Source organism: Neolamprologus brichardi, chromosome 12 (genome assembly GCF_056152115.1).
Source record: "Neolamprologus brichardi isolate AB-2024 chromosome 12, ASM5615211v1, whole genome shotgun sequence".
In the NCBI taxonomy this organism is placed as follows: domain Eukaryota; kingdom Metazoa; phylum Chordata; class Actinopteri; order Cichliformes; family Cichlidae; genus Neolamprologus; species Neolamprologus brichardi.
The window spans coordinates 24,384,942-24,407,858 of NC_142115.1; the positions used below are offsets into that span (position 1 = coordinate 24,384,942).

General features: G+C 39.0%; 2 protein-coding genes across 3 annotated transcripts; both read right to left on the minus strand.

The window, feature by feature from the left end:
• Window positions 1-4,349: 4,349 nt before the first annotated feature.
• On the minus strand, window positions 4,350-8,666 carry elovl7a (ELOVL fatty acid elongase 7a). Its single transcript, XM_087849211.1, has 8 exons — window positions 8,529-8,666; window positions 6,638-6,727; window positions 6,355-6,545; window positions 5,388-5,468; window positions 5,215-5,271; window positions 5,018-5,123; window positions 4,771-4,907; window positions 4,350-4,667 (listed from the first exon to the last, which is right to left on the minus strand). Exons 2-8 carry the CDS (start codon window positions 6,699-6,701, stop codon window positions 4,419-4,421), a joined length of 885 nt encoding a protein of 294 aa, XP_087705337.1. The 5' UTR covers window positions 6,702-6,727; window positions 8,529-8,666; the 3' UTR covers window positions 4,350-4,418.
• Window positions 8,667-9,270: 604 nt separating this feature from the next.
• Window positions 9,271-22,917, minus strand: ercc8 (excision repair cross-complementation group 8). 2 transcript variants are annotated; one of them, XM_006789795.3, is made up of 12 exons: window positions 22,507-22,917; window positions 22,104-22,199; window positions 20,257-20,358; window positions 18,878-19,001; window positions 17,579-17,660; window positions 16,825-16,893; window positions 16,688-16,754; window positions 15,991-16,094; window positions 15,190-15,314; window positions 12,252-12,449; window positions 10,431-10,526; window positions 9,271-9,603 (listed from the first exon to the last, which is right to left on the minus strand). In XM_006789795.3, the coding sequence occupies exons 1-12, from the start codon at window positions 22,581-22,583 to the stop codon at window positions 9,538-9,540; spliced, it is 1,206 nt and encodes a 401-aa protein (XP_006789858.1). In that variant the 5' UTR covers window positions 22,584-22,917; the 3' UTR covers window positions 9,271-9,537. The 2 variants fall into 2 exon arrangements, with proteins under 2 accessions (XP_006789858.1, XP_035763239.1); XM_035907346.2 differs by lacking the exon at window positions 22,507-22,917 and adding an exon at window positions 21,956-22,021 and having other exon boundaries at window positions 22,104-22,192.

The window sequence follows — 22,917 nt, forward strand, 5'->3', positions numbered from 1 at the left end:
GCCGGGGAGAGGGAGGCATCGGTGCCTCTGCTTAGACTGCTGCACCCAGAAAAGATGACCAGGAAAAGTGGTGGAAAATGTTGCATGGGTGCATCTTTAAAAAAAAAAAAAATGGCTAAACTATTCAGAGTTTGTGTGTCCTCATCAGGACTGTAAGAGCCCAGTAAAGGAAAAACACACTATGCCTTCAAGACACAAGTAATGCACTAATCTAATTTCTAAAATCAGTCTTCACAAATATTTTATAACATTGGAACTACTTAGTTAATATGTATTGCTTAGGCCTACTGTACATCAATGTGATTAACAGGGACAGAAATGCTACAAACCGATGGACTGTAATAGCATATTCAACGATCCATTTAAAATGTAATACTATTAAAATAAGTGGCACTGCACAGATGCAATTAGAGCTTCTGGAACTCATATATTAAACCACTGTGGCACAAACTGTTGTTGGGAAGAGTGCTTATTTCCATTATCAGACTTAACTGACAGTTATGTCCGTTTAATTGGGCATATCAGGATTTTGTTTGTTTTATTCCTAATGTTTAAAATGCAGAGACGGCCGTAGCCGACACTATCTATACATCTGATTCTATTTTTTCCACTTCTGTTGTTCCTCATTAAGAAAATATGAGTATGAGTGTTTCAATGCAACAGTAAACATGACAGCACTAATTAAACCAATTAACAATTTGAATTGTTCGTGCATGTATCTTGCAGTGAAAGACGGGAATAACTCACGCTTGATTTCTTTTATTTCTTTTTCACATATTTCCAGTGATAAGCCATTTCACATAGTCATCCTCTATCACAGCGTCTCCTACACTGAAACCAGGGAAGGACCTGTGAGGGTGGCTTGAAGACAGACAGGGGTTGTTGGAAATTGTCACAGAGCAGAGCAATCATGCATGGCCTTCCAGCGTCGGTCTGTCCTGCTGCTTTTTCCTCATTTTCTCCATTCAACCGGGTCGTTTCAGCACTCGTATGCCACAGTTTTAAACATATTTGTGGGAAGCACAGCGGACTTTATTATTTTTTTCCATCCATAGCTTGCTTCTTAAAAATCTGACAGGCTGGATTGAGATACTGAATGAATTATTTTTGAAGTGCAGCCATAATTTGAGCTGCAGCACATTAATATCTTTTTTTTTTTGGTCAGTTAGCGGAAGAAAAAAAAATCTCTTCCTGTTTTAGAAACACAGTTTATAGAACTGAGTCCTTCACCCAGCACAGTTTGTTATCCTGCATGGACTCACACAGAGGCACAAGCAAGGATCTGAGTAAAATGTTAAAAATACAATCTTAAGTCACCCTTTACTGTTTTATTTTTAGCGTCCAAGGAGTTGGACTCTGTTGGATTTTTAAAGCGGTCTTGAGCAATAGTTCCTCGGGCTTTTTAATGGTATTTCGAAGTTTTTCTTTGGACATCAGTTGCTTTTTCACTTATTTTCAGTCCAGGCTTTGTACCTGACCATTTTCAGAGGAATGTTTTTTTGTTAACACTGACCTATGAACTATTAAATCATTAAAAAGGCACCCAAATCACAGGAGGAACCAGTGTCTACACATAACCTTTGAGTTTCATCTACAGTTTGAAAGGCACCAAGATGATTTTTGGAGAACTATTAGCTGAAAACTTGGCATATCTTGGCACGGTGCGCAGTATGTCTTTAAAACTAAGAGGAAACTAGGCAAGGCAAGGCAAATTTATTTGTATAGCACAATTCAACAACAAGGTGATTCAAAGTGCTAGATAAGTTCAGATGAGAAGTATCTAAATGTCATGCCCTTAGGTAAAGAGAAAAAAAGAGAGAAAAGAAACCCCAGCAAAGACCAGACACAGGTCCAGGCTGACAGATGCATCTGGCCCTGCAGTTGATTCTACCGTTCACTGACACTTCATCAGAAATGATCGGTGGCAGGATGGCTGTCAAAAGTCATTTTTAAGGAAGGGAAGCAGTGAGAAAAGGCTGAAGTATGACAAATTAAACAAACATGAACTGAAAATGTCCACAGGTTCAAATCGCCATCAGTATGCATGGAGGTCAGGAGAGAAGTACAGCATTAAGAGTGCATTTCAGTCAGATGTGATAAATATTGTCAAAACTGATCAAAAGTACCATAAAAATACTGTCAGATTTTGACCCATTATCTACCAATACCATCTGGAAAGCATCTCATTAGTAATAATTTCATTTTTCAGTATGACAATGATCTCAAACACACCATCGGTGCAGTAAAAGAATACCAAGATATAATAAAATCGATCAGATTGTCATCAAGCCCTGCACTGCAACATTTTTGAAGTAGTGACAAAAAGCAACCAACATCCAAAGAAGAGCTTTAAAACCTGGAAAACTGTCTCTGAAAACAACTCATAGAAATCACAAGAAAGCTTTGAGAGTGCTCAGGCTGAGTAAAAGAGTAAAGGCGGCCAAACCAATTACTGACTTTCAAGCTTATTAGTTTTGTACAACAGTTTTTGCCTTATTTGGGCCTTTTGTTTGTACCTCTGTCAGTGCGCCCCAGGGTGGCTGTGGCTACAACGTAGCTTGCCATCACCAGTGTGTGAATGGGTGGATGACTGGTTGTGTAAAGCGCTTTGGGGTCCTTAGGGACTAGTAGAGTGCTATACAAATACAGGCCATTTATTTACCATTTTCCATGCATGTAGTAAATGTTTGAGGCAACCAGAAATTATGAGTGTCTCAGCTTTTCCACTGTATTGTTCAGAGACTTTTAGGAGTGCCTGTCAATCTTTCGGAATTATAAATCTGTGGTGGTCAGTTTTGTAATATGATTAAAACGAACAGGCCATGAGCAACGTCAGTTAAACAGCACTCCCTGCTGGTGACAACTGCTCATTACAATCTGGTCAAAGCAATTTCAAAGTCAGTGTGGAGAGAATCTACACTGGGGTTTGTCCTTAAAACAATGTTTAATAACTGTAAATACAGTCTTGTCTTGATGGCATCAATCTACCTAATTAAGGCCAACTCACTCATCTGAAACGGGACATTAGTCTTTTAATGGCGTTGCATCTATGAAGTTGTCAAAAGTATCAAATATCTAATATAATATCTAATATAATAGTTGAAATAACAGGCCAAAAGCAAGATTACATTTTCTGAAGTCCATCATTTATTTATATAAATACATATAAAATACAATATAAACATTTCATTTTTTGTTGCATTTTTCTCCATTAATACAAGGCGGGGTCTGGGGAAAAAAGCTATATTACATATCTGTAAATATTTTGTGTTGTGCATTTGCACAAGGGGAAAAGAAAAAAATAAAAACAAAAAAACACAAGTGTAAATCTTTCCACACAAAGCTCAATCCTGTGTCCTCAGTCACCAGAGACGCAGAGTGTTATATTCACTTCAGGTTAAAAGGTCATCATAACATACAAAAACTATTCAAGAGTTACATCCAAAAAAGCTAACTCCAGCTATGTGAAGACCCCGTTAGCCACAGAATTTCAACACATGAAGCGTAGCAGTCAAGCAAAGCTGCTCATATCTTCCAACTGAATGGCTTAGTTGTGCATATTGTGCAAGTCTTGTAATAGTCTTAATTTTTGCATTATGTCTCTGCAAGGAAGCAGCAAAAACTCACTAAAGCTCTGCTCTGGATCCTACAAGAACTTCGTCTGCCCTCCCCGGCATGTGTCACAGCAACGGTTCATAGGAGACTCAAGTCAGAAGCGAAAACTGATGCCGTTTAAAGACTGCATTTTCAATGAATGTCTACACCACGAGCAGCAGCTGTGAATCAAGCAGCAAAGGAGTGGACGTGCGCTCTCAAACACCTAAACCCGGTTGTGCTTGCTTGTAGCCCTTTGAACAAAGACCTGAAAAACAGGAAGCGTGGCTTCTGAACGGTCGTTCTTTTAGGTAGAGTGAAATAAACAACCCTTGATTTCAGTGCACAGTCTTTAAAAAAAGAAAAAAAAGAAAAGTATATTGAGAAGTAAGATCAAATCTGAATAAAAAGGGTAAAAAAAAAAAAAGAAAAAAAAAAAAGAAGAAAAAAAAAAAAAAATCTGCTTTAGAAGCTTTGTGAGGAAGCCAGAATTCCTGCACAGCACAGGCTCTCATTGGAAGAGCCCTGTAGAGCAGGTGGTCAGTTTCTAAGACTATTTTATTCATCTCTTAAGTGTCGACATCTCTGTGGGAGAACTTTGGCCTTACCTTCAGTAGAAATCAGAAAAGCTAAACCTTTTGGTTTGGTTCAGTAACCTTAAATATAGTTTCGCTTATAATTTAAAGATTGTCTTTTGCAGTTTGTAAGTAGAGGAGTTATCAAAAAGAAAATGTATAAAGTCCAGACAAACTGGGTTTGCATCTCAGACTACTACAGTAGTTTCCTTATTTTACTCAACCCCAAACCCCTGAGAAGCTGCTGTGTCACTCATCCTTGTCATGATTGGCATTTCCATTCATGACACCGTTGGTGTGGTGCGACCATGTCTGAGCCTGAAGGACCTTTGGCAGTCTCTTGCCCTTGGTGTAGGCATGGTACCAGAAGTTGAGGAAGAGAAACAAGAAAATCAGGCCGTACAGGCCGATGATGTAGACGAAGATTGGGAACTGGTATGGGCAGTCCTTTATGAAGAAATACTGGGAGATGTGGCTGGTCACCATAACAAACTGAATCTACAAAGCAAATAAAGAATAGAGTGGTTGACTTAGTGCCGAAGTTTAACCCAGGTCTTTGTAAAGAAGAGCAAAAATACATATAAAAAGCCATTTGACATACCAGCTGGATGGTTGTGAGGTACTTCTTCCACCACAGGTACTTCTGGTATTTGGGTCCCATGGCAGTCAGCCCATAGTATGTGTACATGATCACGTGAACGACACTATTAAGCAGGGCGTGGAATGTTCCCAGTCCACCTGTAACAGGGAGTGGATGAGGAATTGCGAAAGAAAATGTCAAGGAGTTCATATACTGTCATGAATGAAGGTTGCTTGTACATCGAAGAAGAGGAGGTGGTGGTTTTTACCTGCAGAAAAGCGGACACCGAACCACCAGGTGAATGGCATGATGGAGTGATGGTAGACATGAAGGAAAGTCACCTGGCTGTTCTTTTTCCTCAGCACAAAGAAAATCTGAAAAGAGACACACAGTGCTTTAAAATACACTGGGTGAGGCCTGGGTGGATATTACAAAGACATAGGTATGCAACTTTCCCCCACTTACTGTGTCTAACATCTCAATGAACTTTGAGAAGTAGTAAAGCCAGCACGTTGCTGCCATCTGGAGGAGAATAAGTGAGAAAACTTTAGCGCCAGTCCCACATACGTCAAAACCTTGAACTACTCGTTTGTTACAAAATGTAATCAGCTCATCTGAACTTAAAAATAGCGACTTACCCTTATGCCTTGTGGCGAGTCAGAGTAGTCCACCAAGTCGCAGCGAAAGGAATATCCAGTTCCCCATCCTGACATCACAAACTATGACACAAATGGTGGAAGTTTCGGTTACATGAACAAACAAGACAAGCAGGAAAGTTCCATGTATCAGCTTCTCACGGCATTCATTTTCCACCACCTCTTCATTTAAAAACAGATTTTTCATACAAATAGAAACAAAAGCAGTTTTTCTAGTGTACACCACCCAAACCAAACCCTATTCTAGGACATGCAGTTGGAATTTCTAATTCTGCCAAACTATTTCATTCACTTATTTCTCATCTCTTCTTACTTCCTTTTCACCTTCACTGTAACTCAAATCATGCTGCTGAATCGCATGTCTGCAGGTTAATTTCTTGACTTGCATCACCTGCTCCACCCAAACGGCACACCACATGTCTACAATTAAATCTAGCTGCAAATCACAGCTTTCCAAACAGACATGAACACAACAAACAGCAGCGCGTCTGTGGCTGAACATTCAGTGCAAGTAATTTACAACTTAGAGGTTGGCCTCCATCAACCCAATGCTGTAATGTTTTCCTTCAAGTTTACCTGAATATGTCTAATCTCTGGTGTAAAAATAAATTCTGTCACTCAGGTTCATTCATGGCTCATTGGAAAGCAGTGAAACCAAAGTTATGTGGGACCAGAGAAGCATTTGCTGAATACAAAGCATTTTAATAAGGAAATGACACCTGCTGATCTGGTTTAACCTCAAATAACCAGTCCATGAAGGGGAGAGAAAAAAAAAAAAGTGTATTTCACAAGAGGGCATGTGTCACAGAAATTTGAAACAATGCAAGACGTTCACTCCCTGTACGGTATGCAGTGCAAAACCTTCCAGGAGAGGATTTCGGTTTTAAAATTCCTGTCAGCACCAACTGAAGTTAAAAAAAATAAATAAAAAAATAGTATGTGGACTCACCTCATAGCACATGTAGAGTGACAGGGCCACCACGCTGAAATTGTAGACTACAAGAACTCCTTTGAGGTCAAAGGCTTTGCGATTCTCCATGATTCGAGGCCCCAGTGATGTCACAAAGTAAATGTATGCTGTGATGATGATGGTTTGGGGGAGAGGAGACGACATGAGCAGCCAATTCTCCGTCCGTGTATCTGCAAAAGAAAGATGTAGAGTGGTTTGAAATAAAATATGCAGACAGAAAACCAAAAGTGATAGCACAGTTAGTTTTGGTCAAAGAACTCACCTGCATTTTGCATGAACTCATCATAAATCAGCCCAACAGTGGACTTTATGCTTCCAAACTCCATTTTCAGACAAGCTGCTTGTAATTCACCTAGAAGGAGCAGAGGCAAAGGTCACAGTGTCAGTTTAGACTACAAGTTCAGTGGTATTTGGATGAAAAGCAGAGCACGGAAGCAGGCTCGGTGATATTTGTATCTAGCAACTTCAACCCACGTATGTAGGGGCTTTTGAATATGTATGAAGACTTCAGTTAACCAAAAAAATTTTAATTTTAAAACAGATTATTTTTTTTATTTTTTATTTTTTTAAAGAGCCATTAATGGTGGCAATTGTTACTACCTCTTGAATGTTTTAAACAAAATGCACAAAGGAGGAACTGGAACGGTTTGTCTAGGGGGAAGGGAGAAGGAAAAACAAGTGCAACAGGACTGCTCACTGAGACAAATTCCTCAAGATGCATTATCGCAGGATGAAACTTTAACGCATGTTCAAAATCAAAAATCATGAACCATGTTGCCGTTACAGTTTGGGTTAGGGCACATTGAACTACAGTCAACTACAAAGTCTCAAAGACTGGACTGTTTGAGGGAGGAAAGAACAAAAAAAAAAAAAAAAAAAAAAAAAAAAAAAAAAAAAAAAGACCACTCAGCTATTCTTGGCTGCCCTTCTGAGGCAGACAAAGCAAGAGTGTGATGGGAGTACAATGAGTAGCAGCCTCTCTCTCGTCAAAAAACAAAAACAAAAAACAAGCCTCTGTGGGACCAGAATTCATTCAGTAATGAATCAAAACCCAACTTCAACATAGTCCACGTCACACAGACTCTTAGTAGGCTTTGTTGACAGTAATCTACATGCAGATACTGGGCACTGTTGCTTTTATGACACTGAACTTTATTTAAAAACTGTTCCTGATGAGTGAAAACATCCCATCTGTACAATGGATTCAGGACTAGTGCTGAACCAAGTGAAGGTAAGCAGTGAGTGATCAGACAGGTTTTAACCTATGTGATACTATATAAAGTTTGCCAAAGGGAAATGCTCAATCTGTCACGCAGACAAAAGCAGAAGTGAAGCAACTGTAGAGCACAAACCAACAGGTTAGCCTACAGTATTGTTGTAGTTTGTAAAGAAAGAGCAATACATTTGCAAAAGCAACACATAAAACACATCATCCCTCATCTGCTGTGGAACCTAACCCTACATGACAGGTTTTCGAGGTGTGTCTACCTGTGTGACACAGGAGCCTAACTGGCTAAAGTGATAAAAGGCATGGCCGTCTGGATTCTCCTCACTAATCAAGACACGGCAAGCCTTGACACGCCAATTAACGTTATAGTCAGAGATGATGATGTGAAAGCTGCTACTCCCATGGCGTGGCTCCTCATTTGTGCAACGTCAACTTCCGCAGGTTACTAAGACAGAAATGTACTTTCAGGTGAGAGGTGGCTACCACCCTCAATTATTAGCTTTTTATAGACCACTAAATAAAATATTTAATAATATTTATATTATGTGCCACAGAGTGAGCGACAGTACTAAACCCAGACTGGGATTTACTTGTCAATTAAGAAAAACAAACAAGAACTTAAGATGAACTTAGTAGACAGCCACTTCGTTTCAAGCATCACAGCAAGTTTAAAATGTGCTGTATAAAAACGTTCATCAATGTATAGCCTATACTTAACTTTCTATATCTATAAGCTCAAGATTTAAAGTATCCCGGTGGAAAGTTTACGTTTTTTCGTCTTTTTTCAGAAAAAAAAGCAGCCATCAGGCGTGTCACAGTGACCGGAAATGTTTCAGTAATCACGGGCAGGTTTATGGTCGTTGCGCCGGTGTTTTTACATCCTTCCCATCTTTGTATTTTTACCCTCATTAGAAAGAAAACTCACCAGCCCTCAGCGCCACGGCAGCTGAAACTCTACGACAATCCCCCTTCAACCGCTGAACCGTTGGTATCCAAATTCCCGTTTCCACCTGCAGCCCTCCTACAGGTGAACGCTTCGCTCTTGTCACTTGCTAAAAGTGCACGCGCTGCTCGGTCCCTTAAGCCGGCGAGCCGGAGGCGGGGTTCTGCCTCACGCCACGCCCCCCGCGCTCGCTGATTGGAGCAGTTGTGGTTCAACTGGACCCAGTTTAATTCTTGAGCAATGGCTCATCCGAAGCGACGTGACATTTTTTAACAATGATACATGTCTATCCTTACACGTAATTAATCATTAGTTTCAGTTGGAAAAATGCTAAATTGTAAATTTCCACTATAATCACAATAACAGTGGCATTTCCTCTGATTTTAATAAAGCAGACGGACAATTATCCCTAATGTTTATGACAGTGATGTCTTAAATGTTTATATGACAACAAAAACCAATGTGTAAAACTTGTAGGGGGTGTGTCCAACAAAGGTTTCGCCATCGCTTCTTTACTAAGCCCTGACAGTACAGCAAATGCAAATTTTTTTAGTAATGACAACAGGAAAATCTGTGTTTTTGAATGCCACCTGGTTACTCCCATGTAAGCAATATTGGTAAGGTATTTTAAAAATCAGGTGTAGACTGAAACCACACCTTTTTAAATGGCCTGCAGATGTCTAGGTAAAGGTTTCATTTCAATAATGTAAATGTAGTATCAGCATTGTGACAGTAAGGATTTATTCAGCTTCCTTTAACAATAGCAGATACTGCCTAAGACTAAAAGAGACTTACTGAAAATACTAAATAAGGACCATTTTGGTTTTACATCTTTAAATAAAAAAAAAGTAACAATGATTTATCAAACGTACAAAAACATCATACCATTGTTAACACGTTTAAGTTTTAAGGCTTTTGGAGCATTTGTTTTACAGTAATTGTGAATAATCAGACATCAAATTTTGTCCACATGTTCAAAACAAATACAGCGTTAGTCTTCATCACTGCTCCACGCATCCTGAAAGGCAGGGTTCACCGATGACTGGCCAGCAGCACCCTGTGAGAGACCAAAACATTTAACTCAGTTTACACAATAAAGAAAGCTCACTTCTGTATTTCTGTAAGTACATAATATATATGCACGTGTCACATGTATGATTATATAACTAAGGAAAAATACAAGTATCCACAGTTCCCATCAAGTGTGATAGACAACTATGTAAACATTATTTATTAACATGAAGATAACACTGAGTTTCATAAGTTAAATTCTTCAGATGACACGTGCTTATCTATGATCTCGTTTCTGGAAGGAAAAACAAAAAATCCAGAAAGGACCAAATCAGAGGACGTTAATTTATAGTAAATGACCACAATTATTGAAGATTAGCTTAAAAACATATACATTTATATATATGAAGATTAAAAGAGGTTTGCAGACTATAATCATTATTGTTTGCACTGGGTATGATGATGTAACATTCATGGCCTTTCTGTACAAAAAAACAACCCTACAAAAGCAAAAAGAAGAAAGATAAAATCTGTTATATCATCAAGGGCACTTTATGGAAGCTCTTCTCCACCACTGAAAAACAAGGCAGGTAGAGCCACGACAAAATTTTGAATTATCTCCAAATATTTTGGGTTGTTATGTCAAAATTTCAACTTTTGTGTCAAAGTTATAACTCTGGAATATCTAAGCTGCAATTTTGAAACACTAAAAAAAATTGACTCATGCATAGCAGTTATTATTGTTGTTGTTGTTATTATAATTATATTGTTTTATTTTTTTCAGTGGCGGAAGCAAAGTTCAACAGCATTTGGATTCCACAATTTTTCAGATTCTTCCATCTACTATTGTTTCCTGTTGTTATGACCTTTTACCTTTACTTCATGGTCTGAGTCTTCCTCCACATCTGAGGGACGGAGGACAGGGACCCATGCTAGAATGTTACAGTCTTTACCTCCACTGTACACCTCCTACATACAGCACAAACAACAGGGACAATAATGTACACATCGACCTTTTCAGCAAACCTCACAGTACTTCCAATGACATCAGTGCGGGGAGAAAACCAGTGTCAACAAGCATAACTGGTACCAAAAGCAAAGTAATGAACACACTTAAAACTGTCCATGTACGACAGGTGATGTCACAGGGGACAGTTTAATAACTGCGGGTCATTATATCATACAGGAAGCATAAAACACAACGGTGAACAAGGTGCCCCTTCCTGTGACTCTTCAGAGTGACAAGCTGCCAAACTGCATTCTTATGTCTGTCAAACACAGAAAATCGATGTCACCGGATGCAGCAACTCCTAATAAGGAGTGTACGGGTTAGACGGCCTTCTCAATTTGTGCCGATACATAATAGGCTGTTTCTCAGCACAAAGGACTGGCTAAATAAACATAACTATAATTTAAATTAATTAAAGAACACTGGAGTAGAAATACATAACTGAAGTACTAAACAAAAAACCACCATCTTGAATGGAAACAATAGGCAGGGAAACCAGTACCTGTAGATTATTGCATCCATGCTTTCATGTTGTTAAACCAAATTCTGATCCTACAATCAAGTCTTCCATTGTCCAAGTTTGATGAGCCTGCGTGAACTTTGACACATATTACACCTATTCTTATCAATATTATATTGAAACATATCATATAATCAATAACTGTACATTTATTCTCCCATTTACATGTTTCTTCTCAGGCACAGTGTACAGAAGAGATGACAATAGCCACCATGACATCACCCATTGATTATGAAGTCACATTTTGACTTGAGCAAGAGAGTGAATTTATCTGAGAAACCGACAACGTTGCATGCTAACAAGGAAGTGACTCATCAGTCACAACATAGGGCTACACTAGAGTGTACACTGCTTTAATAGCACTGTAAAGAGAGGAGAGAACCACTGCACCACCACTGCAAGATAGGAGTATGGTTGTTTTCTTCTGGCAACCAGAGGTGTCACTTGCCTTAAGAAAAAAGTAATGGGTTCACTTTTTAGATGCATAATTTTTTTTGTATATACAGTCGATGATTCTATCACATTTTGGACCTGTGACACCTGTGAAGTAATCCTGAACCACCTGTTCCCTGTCGGTTAGCACATATGTCCATATACACAGATTTTAACATGACTCATTCACTCATTGCCTCAATTAGGTAATTCATTGAGGCACAAATGAAAGAAAAAGCTTTTGCAACATATCTGATAGCACTGACAACTAAAGAGTCAAGAAGTTATTTAGTCGAGATGGCTGTGATAAAGCACAAATGTCACATGGAACTAACTGCTTCCAAGCAGAGCGTTTTACAAGGCAACAGCAAAACAACAGTAAGACAGACTGCACTGTTTGTGCTCCTAGATCTAATAATGCAGAGATAAAGGCAATGGCATTAATTTTCACACATGGTAAACATGCAGGCTAAGAGCACAAACCTGAGTTTCACATAAGAAACACCTGCATTTGCATTTATGGAAGTGAGTATTGACTCTACCCTGTTATCTATCCGGAGGAAGTAACTCATTTGAAAGTACCATGGTGACTGCAGATTACTTACAGGTACTACTGCAGAGCTGATGAAATAAAACAAAAAGATGAGGAACAGAGAGAATCCAGCAGGGTTACTGTAAGCATGTGGGGGACAAACCACTCTTGACTGTGAGGTGATAAATCAGATGGACTCACCTGGTAGTCTGGGTGGAACTCACAACAGTCCACATTGTTATAGTGACCCCTGAGCATGGTGACCAGCTCTCCCGTGTGAAGGGTGTACACTGCAACAGAGCTGCCGCATGGCACAAACACAAACTCTGGGCTGCAGCCACGTGACACTGTGAACTGTAGCCTTTTCCGACTCTCGTTGCAGACCTTCCCATAATTTACCTGAGGGATAACGAGTGAAGGGGCACACGGTTCAGATGACATCCGAATAAAAAGTCCAAACATAAACCTCAGGCGTTTTCTCCATAAGGATTAAGCCATTTTTAATCGAATGCCAAGATGTTGCAAAACATTCTGGAAGATTAGAAATTTTCTGCACTTGCATTTGACAAAAAAAATACTTCAATTAATTCATGAAAATGAAAATAAGATTATCCAAAGAGCCCATTAAAAAGACACTAATATTTAAAGGCTTCTAAAGCTTAACTGTGGACATAAAACTTGGACACAATTTCTCTGAAGGCTTTATATATCATGGCATTTCCAGCAGTGTAGCTGACTCTTCTGTATTGCTTTTTGGTCCAGATTATTTAACTATTTCATTTATTAGTATAAAACTCACTCATATTGTGAGGCTTTTATAACTGATCGCATTTTATTTCAATTATTTGCCACTGTTTTTGTTTGATATCCTTGTTCTTGCAAAAGATGCTAGATTTTCTTCTCTTTTTTTTTTTAAGTGTCTCACTATTTTCCAGGACTTGGCAGAGTTTCCGAAATGAAGACAAACAGAACTTTAAATAGGGCAGCTATGTGACCTTGAAGGCAGAGAATAACTTGTATTTTTCATATGCAAAAAAAAATTGGCAGCGATGAGCCACTGTCAATATGTGACATATTGAAATCGCTGAATTTGTCATAACTTTTTCGTTTTGTGGTAAGCTTTTCTTTGGCTGTCCCTTCTTCACCCTGACCTGTCTTATTTGGCTGAGCAGAACTAAAATACCGGCTTAAATCCTGCTGCTTTTACACACACACTTGCATAACGGTCAGCGATTCTCTGCGCAATCAACCTCTCACATGTTTAAGCTTGCTGTGGGAGATTTCACTTGTCACGTTTGAATAGTAAGCTAATGAGTGATAAGACGATGCCAGAGGAATTGGTGCGCAATTAATCGTCACTCACCAATCAGTGCTGCCACTCTCTACACACCGTTCGCGCGATCGCAAAGTGGAAGCAAAAAACAAGAGCAAATTCAAATGTGATTTCAACATGTCACATATTGACAGTGGCTCATCGATGCCAACGACATAATTACTCAGCTTCGAAAGAATGCAAAAGCACTGACATATATTTTCCTATGATAGCCCGACGGGCAGGGCCGAGATAGATTTTGGTAGCCCGACTGGAAAAATCGCTAGCCCCGGGACGTCAGGCTAGCGATTTTGCAAGCCCTGCATTCCTTTCACATGTCACTCATGTGCAACACAAGTTTTGCATGTAAGCACACTTTTTTTAAGTACCCAATTTTCTGGTATCCATTTTATCTCAGTCTGGAGTCTGGACAAAAAGAAGAGAAAAGAAAAGAAAAAAACAAAACAAAAAACAATCCCCATTTTTTATTTTATGCTATTTTTTTGCTCTGATTTCTCTAATTTCTGGGCAAAACTAAAAGCAAAAGTTGAATATTCAATCTTTGAGGCTGTGAGATCTAACACGTAAACCTGGTTTTTACAACCACTAACATTTTCTGATCGTTGGTAACCAGTTAGGGATTGTCAACTTGTTTTACCTGTTTAAAAATCTGATGGCACAAGTTCATTGTTCCTGGTTCCCAATTATTTTGGGTAAAACAGAACAAAAAAGGCAAATTATTCAAAAACTGATTTTTTTCAGAAGTACATTATGTAAATTTTAGTAGCTTATAAACAACGAACATTTATAATACTTATAATAAGAAAATGTTTAATCTGTTTGTTTACCTGGGTTTCACTATATTGTATTTTGATGCTTTGGCAATATTCTTTTTAGAATCTGACATCCCATTGAAGCATCTACGAATCTGAATTTGAGTAAAACTGAGTCTGAGTCTCACCGGGATGACGTACAAACACTAAGAAAGCCTGTGAAGTGTGTCTGTTCTAAAGCCTGTGTAGCAGCATTCTTGCTCAGGTAGTTCAAGCCCTGAAGAGAAGGCACCATAGTAACCTAACTCACACCCTTCTAGGATCTAAATTCTAAAAATCTGTTAACTCCTTTCATGTTTCTAACTGTTTAAATGGTGTAACTACAACTGGCCAAGAACCAAGAACACTTGTAATAGTCATCAATATTGATTTCATCAATTCTCACACCTATTCTTATCAGTATTATACTGATATAATATATAATCAGATAATCAGCACCCAACCTGCAGATATACTATTTGTTGTGTTATTTAGCTCACTGATAGGATTTCCGGCTTCATGTATGCAGCCTTTTGTAGCTAAAACTGAGCATAGTATTACTTCTATCAAGCTCAGCCGCAATTTCAGCAGCTCAGTTGATATCAGCGTCATCAAAGAACTGCAGGGCAGCACGGTGGTGCAGTCACTGTCTGCAGGAAGGATCTGGGTTCAAATCTACTGACCAGTTTGAGCCTCTGTGTTTGCTGTGTGTGTTCTCTATAGGTACTTAAGATTCTTCCCACAGTTCAGAAACATGCTAAATTGGTCTGGATGTGCAAGTACATGAATGTCTGCCTCACTATGTTGCTAAGCTGGGACAGGCCTCAGGCCCCTTCATGGCCATAAACTGGATAAGCCCTTAAGGAACTGGTTGGAAGGATATAGTAGTAGGATAGTCCTGACTAGATTATGACTGAGCCTCTGTTCAGCAAAAGACAAACTGGTTTGTTGTAACAACATTACATGAAGTGCTTTTTTACACAGGCTGTGAGGACAAAGCCTTCATACACCTTACCAGTGTATTCTCCCCAGTGGCACTATTCCATAGCCTCATACGGTCATCGGTTCCAGTAGTGAGCAGGTAGAGGCCATCACCAGTGAAGCACAGGCCATTCACTCTGCCGTTATGGGCGGTGTTTACTGGTTAAAGACAGATTAGATATGGTAGCAGTGTATTTGTCACCTAAAGACTTTAAGAAATATTTGTCTTATACAGTGACAATCCATCAATGATAAGTTTTTAGTGTCCATCAAAACCATATGTCTCCCAGAAAAACTGGTTTAATTGTAATCGGCTGTTCTCTGAACTTCTGACCCCCTGGTTTGAATGCAAAGGCACTTCAAACAGGAAAAACAGATACTATTTATGCAGAATGTTGACCTTTTCCCAAGTGAGCCAAACTCAGCACTACCCTGAATATCTTGGAAGTCATTAGACATGACAGTTCAGAGGAAAACAAAGCTGTCGTGGTTCATATAAATTAGAAATGTATTTTTAATTTAAAGCATCAGCAATCGGATTGGTTCATGTTGAGGCTCTGAGGTCTCCCATCCAAAAGTCTTCCGCTGAACTATTTTGGTGACAGGACACACCTCAGCTCCCATTTATCTACTGCATGTAAACTGTATATACAGCACCACTGTACAATAAATACTACATTATGGGGCGAAAGATGGATAAATGGGGTATTGAGGCACTGAACTGGAACTGTTTCTCTGTCAATGACATAATAACACAACAAGATCTCCTTGAAGTCAGCTCCACTCAGGAAAAATGAGAAAAAAAATTTAATGAAAAGAAAAATGCCAACAATACCTGCCTCAGAGGAGGCTTTCGACTTGTCTCCATTGTGTTGGTCCAGAGTGAAGAGACTACCTGAAGCACGGCGCACATCCCATACTTTCACCTTGCTGTCTGCACTTAAGAAGGAAAACCAGGCAAATGACTTGTTTACTTTCTATGCTCCCAAAAAATATAGATACTTAACAAAAACATGATTTGTGTTTAAATATTCCATTAACAGGATACAAGCTGAGGCTGATGTACTACAGACGAGCCGGTTTGTGTACCCTAGTGTTTGTTTTTAAAGGTCAGTTTTCTGTAGGGAATTAAAACGCTGCTCCATATTAGAATATCATACACGTGTGTGTGTGTGTGTGTGTGTGTGTCTCTGTGCCAGTTGTTTTCAAAATCACTTACACTCTTTGGGGACAGAAGCACAGTGATCCCAGTGGGTTAATTAGCAGGTCTAATGTGGCATAAAACAGGTGGGGACAGTATCTACCATATGCTAAACTGGCAGGCCTGCTAGAGCGCCACGGTGCTATCTAGTAGTGTTCTGGTGCCATTATCCTTGATGCAGGGTTGCGATGTAGCCAGATGGCTGGGAAGTGAGATGACAAGAACTGCTGGGAAATTACATAGAGGGGATTGTCCTGTAGCTGGCGTTTCACTTTGATGTGGCTCTGAGGGCAAACTAGGGTAGCCAAGAATGGCGGCAAAGAGAGCTTACCTGGCAGTGGCTAAGATATGCTCGTATCTGGGTGACCACCGCACAGACAGGACCTCTGCTCTGTGACCTGCAATGGCAAATACGTTACTTTCTTTCTTCTGCGTGGGTACAGAGTAAAAGCACTGTGATCAACTAACCCTGAAGAATATGAATCCGTGAACCGGACTTGAGGTCACACAGTTGGATTTTAGGATTTGTGGTGCCCACTGGAAACACAGAGACACAGACATAGTTCAAAGATTAGACTTACAAGGATGATGTAAATAGTGAATAGGGGCACTCCTCCTAAAATGTAAAATCCCCAATTATCGTTATCAATGTGTAAAAGGTGTGTTATCAGGGTAAAAACAGGAATTTGAGGTTCTAAGAGAACATGTATGATACTGTAAATATTGCTGTTTAGGAACAGATTCCCTTAAAACAGATTCCCTCGTGTTAGTATCTTTCTAGAAAAAACAGAAGGTTTGTGGGGGGGGGGGGGGAATTCACTCAAAACTAGTTTGACGAGAATCTGTAAAACTTCTAAGGAGGAAGGAATTGTTTAGGAACCAAAGAAAATAAAAGAGATTGACACTGTGATTGTCTCTGAACTAGAAACAGGTGTGTCAAGGGACTGGTTGTGTAAAGGACATAGAACACATTCTCCAGTAGGTATTAACAACCTGTTGGTCCAGCTCAGTGAAACAAGAACACTTCCGCTGACCCCCCACCCCTTCATACATGTAAAGCACTTAGCACCTTGCTTAGTATGACAAAGCAGTGACAGGATAACTATTGAGATTTTTGTTCAATGAGTTTGAAAACACAATGACAGAAATGCAAGCAGCTAGTGCAGCTTGTTTACTCTGTGTCACTGAGATCAGCAAAAACTCACTGGGATCATGCACGCACCTGCAATGAGACTGTGCTTCCTGGCGATTGGGGACAGGTGGTGACAGTAGACGTTGCCTTCAAACTGAAACACTTCAGCAGGCTGCATAATCAAAGAAGGAGACGGAGAGAAAAATGTCACTTACAGCAGTCTCCATATTTAGACCTGTGTGTATTTGCTTATGTTTGCCTCAGTGACAATCTATAGAAATATACAAGCACAGTTTTAACATTTAACAGTGTTAGAAAGTCACTCTGTGAAGGGAAAGAGCTCCCAGCTTTAAGTAAAAATAAAAGGGCAATGCAGATCAGAGCTCAGAAGGCAGATCGCCTGAGCACCAGTGGCGGTTACAATGCAAATTCTTCAGCAAACATAAAAAGCCTCTCTGTGCTCCATCTGTAAGTGTGCGCCAGCACCCACGTGGACTTAACCACTGGCTGCACACACAGAGGAAGCTCTGTTTGCATAAAAATGCATCCACAATAATGCAAAACACACACTAATGGACAAACAGCCATGAGCAATTAGGAATTTAATAGATGCAACTGTGTGTGTGTTTGTGTGAGAGACAGAAACACACAGGTTAAACCGAGTGAAAGGTTGACAGGTTCTTTTCTGTCCCTTCCCTGACCTTTTAAAGCAACTGTGGTGCCAGTGTAACTCTAGCACAGTTCAGAGCCTGCCATATGGGACAATGTGGCATAGAAAGGTAGAAAGCATGAAGCAGAAAATAAGAAAGCGAGGGGAAGAGAAAATGAAAAGAACAAAAGGCGGGGGTGGGGGTGGAGGAGCCATAAATTAGAATTTGATAATGAAATGCAACACACTCTCTGTGAGCTCTACAATAAATCCCACCTTTGTGAAGTTTTAATACAACACTCAGTATTTATTGAGGCTGCACAGAGAGGTGTTGATTTAGCTCTGGTATTACTGAGTTTATGTTGGGTGGCACTGTAACGCTTCCAGTATCTCTATCTTGGTTCATGCCACTTCACACACATTTTACAGGTGTGCCTGAAAAAACTAAGTTAGGTAATAAACTTGTTAGGCATTAAGCCTCTCTGCAACCCCTACTGGCTTTGCAGTGCCAGTACAAGAGCCTTTAGCTGGCAGATGTGTTTAAGTGTTCGATGTCCACAGCTGTTACCTTATGTATAAACGCATGACTGATTTAGCTTAGGGAAGGCCACAACTCCTTGCAAGACCTCCTCTTGTTCATCTGGCTGACCTTAAACAATCATTTTTCTAACCTCTGCTGTCAGTCTCCATTTCACCTAGTGGCTTGATTACCAGACGATACAGTAGTTGATATGCCTTACCTTTAATGTCTCTGTGTCCCAGACTTTCATGGTCTTGTCAAAGGAACTAGACACAAACATTCCTGTGTCATAAGGATACCACTGGACTGTCTCTACGCTAAATTTATGGACATAGCGGCTAGACCTAAAAACAAGAACAAAAAAAATAAAAATAAAACATGGGGTGAAAGCCATGTGTCATGTTTTTGATTTGGGATTGACAAAACCAGATAGCGCAGGATGTTTTCTGTAATAAGTGAGAAAAAACTCTCATGTACAGTTAGTTCTATAAATGTTTGGACACTGATACAATTTTCACATTTTTGGCTCTTAACTCTGACAGCTGAAACTGAAATAAAATAATCAAGATGAACCTGAAATGCAGACTTTAAACCTTAAACTGAAGCGGATGAATACAAATCCTGAACTGAAGAATTACAGACATTTATATACATACAACTAAACAAGTTGCTTAAAACCTGTATTATGGATGGCTGTAGGCTATGTCTTTATTTCCTAATCAGTTATGCAGGCAAAAGATGGGAAGTTGACTCCAAGGCTTTCTGTGAAGCCTCAATAGTTTTCAGTGAAAGTGAAGCCAGCCATGCTCATTATGCAAATGAGCATGGCCCTGAGTTTCATGCTCATGACCAGAGCATGAAACTCAGATTAACCTGTTCCAAAATGCAAGAAGAACGTTCTGTAGGTCCAGAATTTGAAGCGTAGAACAACTTCTGCAGTGTGATCCATGGGAATAGGTGGTTTCCAATAGCACTGGGTATTGGTGTTTATTGTAGACAGAAGCAGATTGATAAAATCTTGAATGGTATTGCACAGATATGATTTCTTTTCAGATTAAATCAAATGCAGCAACGCTAAGTCAATGACACTTCACGTTACAGATGCGCAGTTCCCAAAAAACTATTAAAACAAGCTGGAAGTTTATTTATAAGAGTGGTATTCTGTAGTAGCAAAGGGAGTCCCCTAATCTCAACACAATTAAAGATGCGTTTTATTTGATAAAGACAAAACAACTGTAGACAGCTGTTGTAAAAGCCTGGCAAAACTTCACAAAAGGAAACCATTCTCAAACCCCTTCAACACTCATTCGTTTTAGTTAAGATTACGCTAATTTATCCAAATCCATTTGAGCTCGTAAAATTATGTGAATGTATTAAACAACAGCTGTAATTTCTCAGTAGTTAATGGGTGAAGGTCTGCGTTTTGATTGCATCTTGATTATTTAATTTCAGATTTACTGTGGTAGATCTCTTCTAGTTTTTGTGTATATTTTATAACCAAAACAAAAAGCTGTAGGTAGCTGGGGACAGCACTGTGTACAGCCCGCAATAGAATGCTACTCTCTAGTGGATGGAATTAGTAAATGGGCAAACATTTACCTTCCTACTGTGCAGACTGCCTTGCAGGTGTACTGTAGTTTCCCACTGAAGTTCTCCAGGTCATAGATGACGATTACTCCGTCTGCACCTCCAGACAGCATGCTGAACAGCAGAAAAAATGTCACCTGAAATACTTTTTTTTTTTACTTTGTCTTACAAACCTTGTAAAATATACACACATAGATTCAATCATCAGGCTCACCCTCTGAATCCAGACTTCTACCTTCAAACTCACTATACTAACTAACAAAGATTGGGGTTACTTGTTAAAAATATGAATTTCCAGAGCAGTCAAGTCACAGTGCGGGAACGTTTCAATACTATGAATAATTGTTCTTTCATCTAAGGGTTAAATGAGTGTTTAATGTAACGTAAATATACTTACCTTGTCATTTTTACTTCTACTCAGGAATTTTATTGGGTTTTGCTTTGTTGTCACTGCTTTTATATGTTAATCTGTCTTGCTGAAATAAATTGCCCCTTTGGGATCTTAAGACTTATTTCCTATATTTTTACAGCTGCAAAGGTCTTAAACAGATTAAAAAAACATCGAGCACTTGGGTAATGTTTTTGTATTGTTTTACTTGATTCTGGTCTGTATTTTGACCATCTTTTGTAATGCCTCTGTAAAGTACTATAGTTCTCGGATTGGTTCTTGTCTTAAAAAGCGCCAAAATAAATTAATTTTACTTACTTACATACTTATCATTGAACCACTGACAGTGATTCTGCTACTATACAGTAGAGATGGACCGATCCGATATTACGTATCGGTCCGATACTGACCTAAATTACTGGATCGGATATCGGAGAGAAATAAAAAAAGGTTGATTATGTCGATTAAGCATAATGAGGTCGAGCGTGAGGGGTGGTTCCCTATTTTTTTTTGTTGCTGGGAGTTGGAACCCTATTAGTTAGGTTGCTTAATATTTACGCTAAGTACTCTTTAAAATACCAGAATAGGGAGGATGGTGTAGGTTTAAGTTTATTAGATTGATCAGTATTGCAAAACTATGAACTATTTTTTTTTGCATACAGGTATAACAGAATAGCTTTATTGTTGTTGTTGTTTTTAACTTGAGTATGAACTTGTACAAAATGCAGCAAGATATAAAAAAAAAACAGTTTTATTGATTAAAAAAACACTATATCGGATTCATATCGGCATATAGGCAGATATCCAAATTTATGATATTGGTATCGGACATAAAAAAGTGGTATCTTGCCATCTCTACTATACAGTAGTGTACATATGCAAGGACTTAGTAACAAACCTCAATATTTACCTACAATAATAATAATATGAATAATAATAATAATAAACTCTCAGACCTTTACAGAGAACCCAAGGTTGCTTTACACATAAAGGTTTAAGGTCAAAGCCTCAGTGAATAGTTGGCATTTCAACTATTTTATAAAAATGTCCAGAGACAGGTTATGGTGAATCTCAGAGGGGAGCGGGATCAGCAGCAGTGAAGGTTGTCCTCCGAAATTAAATATTACAACTTTCACAGCCTATGGTTAAGATATTTATCTTTGTGTCAGGACAGCAAGTTATTTAGTCAGATAAATTTTACTTTGCTGCATGATTTTTCCAATAGAGCTTATTTTTTGTTGTTTTTATGCAACATCCCAATCACTGCAATATTGCAAGAATTAACATTCCAAGGGGGGATATTAATGAATTATTTTTATGAACCTGTATGGCACATGGGAATGGCACAGTCTGGGTTCGAATCCACTGGCCGAATGGGGGTCTTTCTGTCTGGAGTTTGTATGAAAGAACTGAATAAGTGATTAAGAAAATGGATAGATTAAGCTTTGTTTACTATGTTACTCAGACTTACTATCTTCCCTCAACTGCTTCAATGTCAATGGTATTAATGCCATTTCCATGGATTCGGTCCACATCTCTGTCGGGATTCAACTGCAGGCCGAGGACCCTTTGGAAAGAGAGAGATCGCTGGGTTTCTTAAGTGAGTCACACATATTATAATGTAAAAATGTATGTAGGCAAACTGAAACCTAAGTAGTTAACTCTAAAACGTTAGAGATGAATTAACAAACACTGGCCCAGACTAAGGCGCTTAAATCTAGAGTTAGTGTTTCTTTCTTTTGTTAAAATAAATATAGTATATCATATATATATCTATATAGTACCGGTATAATTTCGATTTCATAGTTTTATTAGTCCAAAGCTTGTTGTGGACTTCTTCTTGCTAGTTATGTTTATAAGAGCTTCTCTCTCACCTTCTCGTTGATTCCGCTCGTCTCAGTCTCAGAGGGTCATCCAGACCAGCCTGCCTGGCTGTCAGAAAGCCCAACATAGCTTCAACATGAAGACAACTTCTTTTTGTTTTAACAGTTAGCCAGTATTTAAACCGCGTTACAGTTCAAAAGCTAACATGTTACCCACAATGTAGTGACGTTTTAATCCAAAGTAAGTCTCGGGACGTCCTGTAAAACATTACACGATATGAAATAGAAAAATACCCAACTTAAATACTTCCGTTGTGATATTTTTACAATTCATTGCTTATAATTCAAAGAAATTTAAGTGTCCTCTCAAGAATTCAAAACAAGTCGCCGCCATGTTGGATTCTAAAGCATTCAACTACAAATGCGATGATTGGTGGGTCTGATACCGTCACCCAATCACAA